Source organism: Gobio gobio (genome assembly GCF_949357685.1).
Source record: "Gobio gobio genome assembly, chromosome: 22".
In the NCBI taxonomy this organism is placed as follows: domain Eukaryota; kingdom Metazoa; phylum Chordata; class Actinopteri; order Cypriniformes; family Gobionidae; genus Gobio; species Gobio gobio.
This window is the reverse complement of record NC_137118.1, coordinates 723,096-733,095: the sequence shown is the minus strand read 5'-3', so window position 1 is coordinate 733,095 and position 10,000 is coordinate 723,096. Positions and strand designations below refer to the sequence as shown.

Genomic DNA, 10,000 nt, shown 5'->3' with positions numbered 1-10,000 from the left:
TCCATTATGTGCAGAAAAATCCTGGAATGATCAAAAAACTGAAGAAAGAAAGACAGGAAACCTGAGGAAACCATCAGGGAATCTCACAGCTATGATTCAAATGCAATGGTAACCTCGTTTATCGTGATTAAACCAGTCTGAGATGGATTAGCACTGAAACCAGTTTCACTCCTGTTTTAGATTAAAAATGTATTTGTCGCCATAGCATCAAATGTGTATGTGTTCCATATTCAGAGAAAGCGAGGGTTTATGGAAAACGAGAGATGAAGAAGGGGATCTGCCTGAGGATACGAGGCCACACACACACACACACACACACGCGTATAGATCCTCCTTGCTCGTTTCTGAAAGTGGGTCATGCGTTGAATGCAATTCACAGCCCAGGCGTGAGCGGTAAAGCTAATCAATAATAAATCAGTAGTAATGATCAGTGCTTAAATCATTGAAGTGGAAGCATTTAAAACTGCAGATCGGCGAGCGCATCGCTGTAATTACACATATATTTGCATACACTGCAAACTAACTGACTATAACCAAACCACAAAGACAGCATTCGGAGACTTCGATATTCATAAGCCAGATAAAGACGTGCAGAGAACATTCAGTTCTTTTGCATTTGTATCATATTTATGTAAATGTTTTTTCTCCTCCTTCATTCACAAAACTCCAGTGGGGGTTTCAGAGCCTGACCCACTTCAGCAGGAGATGCTCGTGGAGACGGAGAGATGCGTCTGTGCTTTGGCCAGATCTGACTGGCCCAAATTCTCCTTCTGCACCGGAGCTGAGAGCAAAGCCATCAGACAGAGAGATCATCCGCCGGCAGAGCTCCGGCTGCGGAGAGAGATAACGGAGGAGAACCGGAGAGTGTGTCCTGGTGGAGGCGAACACACACTGTCTTTCTCCCGGACGCTTTTAGAAGCATTCATACACTCAGACACTGTCCCATTTTAATGCAATCTGGAGCAATTTACACTATAACATACATAAAACATATCTGTGCTTTCTCTTAAAGGTGCCGTCAACACTGTCTTGTTTATTTTATTTTCAGCTGTGATGCTTGTTGTCAACAATACATTTATTTTGTGAGCAAAATGACTCCAAAATAAAATGGTCATGTGATCTCAACATGGTGGCACCAATATGGCAAACCATGTAAAATAACGTTTACTAGCCTTTATTATGGTTCCAAATATGACTGGAATCTTCTTGTATGAGTGTATGTCATTTCTTTTCGGGTTAAACTCGACAGACGTGCACTTTTGTAAGTGTGTTGCACGTTTAATGTACTGGAGGTCAGAGTAAAGCTCCAGTTTGACGTGTCTGGATCAATATCAGCACGTGATTTCACTCGCTGTAAAACTGAGCTGAAACTCCCTCATGGAGTAAGAGGAATAGACACTCAGAAAGAATGGAAGTCAGATTAATCACTGGGGTTTAGGGCTCATATTATAACCTGAGAGAAACTCCGGACTGGGAGCGACACACACTCTAGTGTAGTATTGAGTATTGAGCCGCTCCTCCACATCAGCCCCTTCATGGCCACAGGTGTGTAACTCCAGCTCTAGGCCTGCAGACGCTTCTACACACATTAGAGAGAGAATGGGCCGCTCTCAGGAGTGTGTGTGTGTGTGTGTGTGTGTGTGTGTGTGTGTGTGTGTGTGTTCGCTTCTACACACACTAGAGAGAGAATGGGCCGCTCTCAGGAGTGTGTGTGTGTGTGTGTGTGTGTGTGTGTGTGTTCGCGTCTACACACATTAGAGAGAGAATGGGCCGCTCTCAGGAGTGTGTGTGTGTGTGTGTGTGTGTGTGTGTGTGTTCGCTTCTACACACACTAGAGAGAGAATGGGCCGCTCTCAGGAGTGTGTGTGTGTGTGTGTGTGTGTGTGTGTTCACTTCTACACACATTAGTGAGAGAATGGGCCGCTCTCAGGAGTGTGTGTGTGTGTGTGTGTGTGTGTGTGTGTGTGTGTGTGTTCACTTCTACACACATTAGTGAGAGAATGGGCCGCTCTCAGGAACTCAGAGAACTCAAGCGTGGGGCCGTGATCGGTGGAGCCTGTGCAATAAGGCCAAATATTCCACACTCAACTGTTAGTGGGATTAGAACAAAGTGGAAGCCATTGGGAACAACAGCAACTCAGCCACAAAGAGCGGGGTCAGCTCATGCTGAGGGTCACAGAGCGGGGTCAGCGCATGCTGAGGGTCACAGAGCGGGGTCAGCGCATGCTGAGGGCCACAGAGCGGGGTCAGCACATGCTGAGGGTCACAGAGCGGGGTCAGCGCATGCTGAGGGTCACAGAGCGGGGTCAGCGCATGCTGAGGGTCACAGAGCGGGGTCAGCGCATGCTGAGGGTCACAGAGCGGGGTCAGCGCATGCTGAGGGTCACAGAGCGGGGTCAGCGCATGCTGAGGGTCACAGAGCGGGGTCAGCTCATGCTGAGGGTCACAGAGCGGGGTCAGCTCATGCTGAGGGTCACAGAGCGGGGTCAGCACATGCTGAGGGTCACAGAGCGGGGTCAGCACATGCTGACGGTCACAGAGCGGGGTCAGCTCATGCTGAGGGTCACAGAGCGGGGTCAGCTCATGCTGAGGGTCACAGAGCGGGGTCAGCTCATGCTGAGGGTCACAGAGCGGGGTCAGCACATGCTGAGGGTCATAGAGCGGGGTCAGCACATGCTGAGGGTCACAGAGCGGGGTCAGCACATGCTGAGGGTCACAGAGCGGGGTCAGCGCAATCACCAATCACGCTTCTCTGTCTGACAATCCCATGGACGAGTCTGGGTTTGGCGTTGCCCGTGAGAACGGGACTCGTCTGACTGCATTGTGCCAAGTGTAAAGTTTGGTGGAGGGGTTATTATGGGGTGGGGTTGTTTTTCAGGGGTTAGTTCCAGTGAAAGGAACTCTTAATGCTTCTCCAAGACATTTTGGACAATTTCATGCTCCCAACTTTGTGGGCCCAGTTTGGGGACGGCCCCTTCCTGTCCCAGCATGACTGCTCCAGTGCTCAAAGCGTCTCCATAAAGACATGGATGAGGAGTTTGGTGGAGGAACTGGAGTCCTGACCTCAACCCGATAGAACAGCTTTGGGATGAATTAGAGCGGAGACTGAGAGCCAGGCCTTCTCGTCCAACATCACAAATGAAGAATCCCCATAAACACACTCCTAAACCTTGAGGAAAGAAGAGCTGGAGCTGTTAGAGCTCAACTCCATATTAAACCCTACGGATTGAGAATGGGAAGCTCATGTGTGTGTGAAGGGGCGGCACAACACTTCTGGTGATATAGTGTAGTTTCTACCTCTTTGCATTAGTCTATCAACAGCAGGATTAGAGACACTTTGATCGGGTCGCATGCACAGAATCCTCCCACTCACACACAAACTGGCCCCTGACACCGAATGGTAATGTGTTTCTAAGTGAACAAATTGAACAAATAAACACTTCCCGGTGAGTTGCATGTTCCTTCAACAGCATTAGTCATGCGATTTCTCTTTCTCAGCCATACAGTCTCAATCAGGGTCCAAAATAATCAATCGCCAATGCACCAAAAGTGAGTAAAAGTTGGTTTTGGTGAGTAAAAAAAGCATTATTCACCAGTGGGCATTATTAAAAACTGCAGTATATTACATGATGCAAGCGATTCAATCAATGAAAAACGGGCACTTCAGTGAGAAAATCTTTTTTCTTCAGAACTGCATGTGATGACACTTAAGTAAAAGAAAAGAAAATATTAAAAATAAAAAAATTTAGGTGCCACAGTAAGTATATCACCTTGAATATGTGGGGGAAAATGCTAATTTTAAAATGCAAATCATTGAAAAATACCGCTTTATGGCAAATATTAAAGGTATTTTCTCAAACACTCTCCATTGGCAGATAATGGCAAAAGTTCATTTTGGATCCTGGTCTCACACTTGATGATCGCTGCTCTACTACGAGCAGAAGTCATTCTCCGTGGACGATTCTAGTGGACTTTAAGACAGAAATAGCACATAAAATCTCCAAAAGTGGTGGCCCAGACTAAGGATGACTGTGGATCTTAGCGCCACTTTGAAGAAGTTAAGCTGTGCTGTCAATGCTGGCCGTGTCCATTTCCTGAGAACATAGAAGGAGCGCGTTATATAGAGCCGAGAGGCTGGCGGAGGGCAATCTGTGGCTGGGTGCATGAACTAAGACTAGGCTAGACTACTTCAAGACTGGTCATAACTTTAAAGGGGTGGTAAAACACGATTTCACTTTTCTAACTTTAGCTAGTGTGTAGTGTTGCTGCTTGAGCATAAACACCATCTGCAAAGTTACAACGTTCAAAGTTTAAAGCAAAGGGAGATATTTGCTTTTAAATAAATTAATTTCTAAGGACTACATCAAACGGCCGGTGGGAACTACAGACATTCCTCCAGGGTCTGTGACATCACCAGCCCCAATATTTACATAAACCCCTCCTCCGAGAATATTAAATAAGGGGGGCAAGGCCATTTTGTATTGCTGCGTTGTTGTGGTATAGTTAGGCTGGAGTGTTGTTGTGGTATAGTTAGGCTGGAGTGTTGTTGTGGTATAGTTAGGCTGGAGTGTTGTTGTGGTATAGTTAGGCTGGAGTGGTGTTGTGGTATAGTTAGGCTGGAGTGTTGTTGTGGTATAGTTAGGCTGGAGTGGTGTTGTGGTATAGTTAGGCTGGAGTGGTGTTGTGGTATAGTTAGGCTGGAGTGGTGTTGTGGTATAGTTAGGCTGGAGTGTTGTTGTGGTATAGTTAGGCTGGAGTGGTGTTGTGGTATAGTTAGGCTGGAGTGTTGTTGTGGTATAGTTAGGCTGGAGTGGTGTTGTGGTATAGTTAGGCTGGAGTGGTGTTGTGGTATAGTTAGGCTGGAGTGTTGTTGTGGTATAATTAGGCTGGAGTGGTGTTGTGGTATAGTTAGGCTGGAGTGGTGTTGTGGTATAGTTAGGCTGGAGTGGTGTTGTGGTATAGTTAGGCTGGAGTGTTGTTGTGGTATAGTTAGGCTGGAGTGGTGTTGTGGTATAGTTAGGCTGGAGTGTTGTTGTGGTATAGTTAGGCTGGAGTGGTGTTGTGGTATAGTTAGGCTGGAGTGGTGTTGTGGTATAGTTAGGCTGGAGTGGTGTTGTGGTATAGTTAGGCTGGAGTGGTGTTGTGGTATAGTTAGGCTGGAGTGGTGTTGTGGTATAGTTAGGCTGGAGTGGTGTTGTGGTATAGTTAGGCTGGAGTGGTGTTGTGGTATAGTTAGGCTGGAGTGGTGTTGTGGTATAGTTAGGCTGGAGTGTTGTTGTGGTATAGTTAGGCTGGAGTGGTGTTGTGGTATAGTTAGGCTGGAGTGGTGTTGTGGTGTTGTGGTATAGTTAGGCTGGAGTGGTGTTGTGGTATAGTTAGGCTGGAGTGTTGTTGTGGTATAGTTAGGCTGGAGTGGTGTTGTGGTATAGTTAGGCTGGAGTGGTGTTGTGGTATAGTTAGGCTGGAGTGGTGTTGTGGTATAGTTAGGCTGGAGTGGTGTTGTGGTATAGTTAGGCTGGAGTGTTGTTGTGGTATAGTTAGGCTGGAGTGTTGTTGTGGTATAGTTAGGCTGGAGTGGTGTTGTGGTATAGTTAGGCTGGAGTGTTGTTGTGGTATAGTTAGGCTGGAGTGGTGTTGTGGTATAGTTAGGCTGGAGTGGTGTTGTGGTATAGTTAGGCTGGAGTTTTGTTAGGCTGGAGTGGTGTTGTGGTATAGTTAGGCTGGAGTGTTGTTAGGCTGGAGTGTTGTTAGGCTGGAGTGTTGTTGTGGTATAGTTAGGCTGGAGTGTTGTTAGGCTGGAGTGTTGTTAGGCTGGAGTGTTGTTGTGGTATAGTTAGGCTAGAGTGGTGTTGTGGTATAGTTAGGCTGGAGTGTTGTTAGGCTGGAGTGTTGTTGTGGTATAGTTAGGCTGGAGTGTTGTTAGGCTGGAGTGGTGTTGTGGTATAGTTAGGCTGGAGTGTTGTTGTGGTATAGTTAGGCTGGAGTGTTGTTAGGCTGGAGTGTTGTTGTGGTATAGTTAGGCTGGAGTGGTGTTGTGGTATAGTTAGGCTGGAGTGTTGTTAGGCTGGAGTGTTGTTGTGGTATAGTTAGGCTGGAGTGTTGTTGTGGTATAGTTAGGCTGGAGTGTTGTTGTGGTATAGTTAGGCTGGAGTGGTGTTGTGGTATAGTTAAGCTGGAGTGTTGTTGTGGTATAGTTAGGCTGGAGTGTTGTTGTGGTATAGTTAGGCTGGAGTGTTGTTGTGGTTTAGTTAGGCTGGAGTGTTGTTGTGGTATAGTTAGGCTGGAGTGTTGTTGTGGTATAGTTAGGCTGGAGTGGTGTTGTGGTATAGTTAGGCTGGAGTGTTGTTGTGGTATAGTTAGGCTGGAGTGGTGTTGTGGTATAGTTAGGCTGGAGTGGTGTTGTGGTATAGTTAGGCTGGAGTGTTGTTGTGGTATAGTTAGGCTGGAGTGGTGTTGTGGTATAGTTAGGCTGGAGTGGTGTTGTGGTATAATTAGGCTGGAGTGGTGTTGTGGTATAGTTAGGCTGGAGTGGTGTTGTGGTATAGTTAGGCTGGAGTGGTGTTGTGGTATAGTTAGGCTGGAGTGTTGTTGTGGTATAGTTAGGCTGGAGTGGTGTTGTGGTATAGTTAGGCTGGAGTGGTGTTGTGGTATAATTAGGCTGGAGTGTTGTTGTGGTATAGTTAGGCTGGAGTGGTGTTGTGGTATAGTTAGGCTGGAGTGTTGTTGTGGTATAGTTAGGCTGGAGTGTTGTTGTGGTATAGTTAGGCTGGAGTGGTGTTGTGGTATAGTTAGGCTGGAGTGGTGTTGTGGTATAGTTAGGCTGGAGTGGTGTTGTGGTATAGTTAGGCTGGAGTGGTGTTGTGGTATAGTTAGGCTGGAGTGGTGTTGTGGTATAGTTAGGCTGGAGTGGTGTTGTGGTATAGTTAGGCTGGAGTGGTGTTGTGGTATAGTTAGGCTGGAGTGGTGTTGTGGTATAATTAGGCTGGAGTGGTGTTGTGGTATAGTTAGGCTGGAGTGTTGTTGTGGTATAGTTAGGCTGGAGTGTTGTTAGGCTGGAGTGGTGTTGTGGTATAATTAGGCTGGAGTGGTGTTGTGGTATAGTTAGGCTGGAGTGTTGTTGTGGTATAGTTAGGCTGGAGTGTTGTTAGGCTGGAGTGGTGTTGTGGTATAGTTAGGCTGGAGTGGTGTTGTGGTATAGTTAGGCTGGAGTGTTGTTGTGGTATAGTTAGGCTGGAGTGGTGTTGTGGTATAGTTAGGCTGGAGTGGTGTTGTGGTATAATTAGGCTGGAGTGGTGTTGTGGTATAGTTAGGCTGGAGTGTTGTTGTGGTATAGTTAGGCTGGAGTGGTGTTGTTGTGGTATAGTTAGGCTGGAGTGGTGTTGTTGTGGTATAGTTAGGCTGGAGTGTTGTTGTGGTATAGTTAGGCTGGAGTGGTGTTGTGGTATAGTTAGGCTGGAGTGGTGTTGTGGTATAGTTAGGCTGGAGTGGTGTTGTGGTATAGTTAGGCTGGAGTGTTGTTGTGGTATAGTTAGGCTGGAGTGTTGTTGTGGTATAGTTAGGCTGGAGTGGTGTTGTGGTATAGTTAGGCTGGAGTGGTGTTGTGGTATAATTAGGCTGGAGTGGTGTTGTGGTATAGTTAGGCTGGAGTGGTGTTGTGGTATAGTTAGGCTGGAGTGTTGTTGTGGTATAGTTAGGCTGGAGTGGTGTTGTGGTATAGTTAGGCTGGAGTGTTGTTGTGGTATAGTTAGGCTGGAGTGGTGTTGTGGTATAGTTAGGCTGGAGTGTTGTTGTGGTATAGTTAGGCTGGAGTGGTGTTGTGGTATAGTTAGGCTGGAGTGGTGTTGTGGTATAGTTAGGCTGGAGTGGTGTTGTGGTATAATTAGGCTGGAGTGGTGTTGTGGTATAGTTAGGCTGGAGTGTTGTTGTGGTATAGTTAGGCTGGAGTGTTGTTGTGGTATAGTTAGGCTGGAGCGGTGTTGTGGTATAGTTAGGCTGGAGTGTTGTTTTGGTATAGTTAGGCTGGAGTGGTGTTGTGGTATAGTTAGGCTGGAGTGGTGTTGTGGTATAGTTAGGCTGGAGTGTTGTTGTGGTATAGTTAGGCTGGAGTGGTGTTGTGGTATAGTTAGGCTGGAGTGTTGTTGTGGTATAGTTAGGCTGGAGTGGTGTTGTGGTATAGTTAGGCTGGAGTGGTGTTGTGGTATAGTTAGGCTGGAGTGGTGTTGTGGTATAATTAGGCTGGAGTGGTGTTGTGGTATAGTTAGGCTGGAGTGTTGTTGTGGTATAGTTAGGCTGGAGTGTTGTTGTGGTATAGTTAGGCTGGAGCGGTGTTGTGGTATAGTTAGGCTGGAGTGTTGTTGTGGTATAGTTAGGCTGGAGTGGTGTTGCCGCAATGCCGACGAAACGCTGTTATTTTCATCCGGATTGCAGGTCCGCTTTGTTCAGCCTTCCTAGGGACCGTCCCTAGGAAGGTTGAACAAAGCGGACTTGCAATCCGGATGAAAATAACAGCGTTTCGTCTGCATTGCGGCAACAACACTCCAGCCTAACTGTTGTTAGGAATCAATGGTTAAACTTTATTTTTAACTCGGTCTCTCATTATTATTACCCAAATCTCGCTCTCTGTGCTGCACATTTCACGGAGGAAAGCTTCCACAATCTTCACAAGTTCAATGCAGGATTCGCACAACGGCTTGTCCTGAAAGCTGGATTTAAAAAAAGAAGCTGTTTACGGGCCACAACCTGGAAGTGTGATTTATTTTTCGTCGCTGTGTTTTCCTGTAATAGTTCGTATTGTTAATTGTACGTTGTAGCAAGGAAGTAAACAGATGACAGCGCTGTTCTGCAAACCAGTCTGTTAAATGCTCATTCATACTTAACGTTATCCGACGAACACCTAACGTTACAAACTTTTTAAAAATCTCAACAGTGAACTTGGCATTAGTGTAAATGATTCTTTGATTAGAGCTTTTATGTATTGTTTATCTTCAGGCTTGCTAAACATGGTTCTGTGTGTGATTTGGCTACTATAGTAAAGCCAGTGTTTAGTGTTCGTTTTGGGTTAATAGTTCTTGCGACAGATATTTGGCTATAATCGTTCTAAAAATACAAAAGCATTCAGTAGCGATCATTATAGATCCGCAGTCTTTACTCTTGAGGACTGAACAGCTTCTGCTCCATCATCTGCACTAAAATTGTCTGGGTCTGATTGGGGCTCAGATTGGGATGGTTTTATTGACGCCATTGTTTCTAATACTGACCAAAGCACAGGTGAAGGGAAGCGTGACGTTTCTGACAAACGTGCACTGCGGTTAGCCAATCAAAACACACTGGGCCAGCTGACCAATCACAGCCCACTGCGTATTTTTGAGGGACTGGCTTCATAGAACCCGGAATCCTTCAGACCGTTTTTACAGAGCAGTGTAGAATAAAGGTCAAATATATGAAAAATAATGCATTTTTTGTTTCATGTTACAGTGCAGCCCACAAACACAATCAAGCCTTCGAGAGAATGTGTTTTACCACCCCTTTAAATAAATTGGTCTAATCTGAAATGATGCTGTAATAAACTTCTTATGTTATGCACACTCGGATCACACCATACACTGGGTAAACACTGTACAAAGGAAGTGGATTTACTGGGTTTAGATGATGTCAAATGCCCCAGACGGACAGCAGAAGATCTGAGGTGTGTGAGCCGGTGTGATGGAAGAGAGAAGGATCGTCTTACCCTGCGCTTCTTCAAGCTCCCTGGGCTGATGGGAGACGGACTGGGCGACTTTCCCGAATGAGGTGTGGACATCTGACTCGCCGGGGTCCCATTCACTACAGAGGGAACGAGGACAAATACTTCAGAAATTGCACAAAGTTTGTGAATGAAGCAGCAAAATATTCCAAGAGCCCCGCGAGGCTGCAGCGCTCTTATATTCAGAGAGTGAGCTTCTCAAACGCATGAGTGAGAAGAGAAGAAATCGCCCACACAGCTGCTCCTGTTTAAACCAAT

The 10,000-nt window shown here is 46.2% G+C and overlaps 1 protein-coding gene across 3 annotated transcripts in view; it reads right to left on the bottom strand.

Annotated features, from left to right (window-relative positions):
- The window catches only part of dclk1a (doublecortin-like kinase 1a), a gene marked incomplete at its 5' end in the record, with an annotated part of 101,494 nt that overhangs the window by 30,229 nt on the left and 61,265 nt on the right, over positions 1 to 10,000 (bottom strand). For all 3 annotated transcript variants that reach the window (XM_079804692.1, XM_079804694.1, XM_079804693.1), the window contains one exon: positions 9,728 to 9,822. In XM_079804692.1, the coding sequence (XP_079660818.1) occupies positions 9,728 to 9,822 (95 nt within the window). The remainder of the gene's footprint in view (positions 1 to 9,727; positions 9,823 to 10,000) is intronic.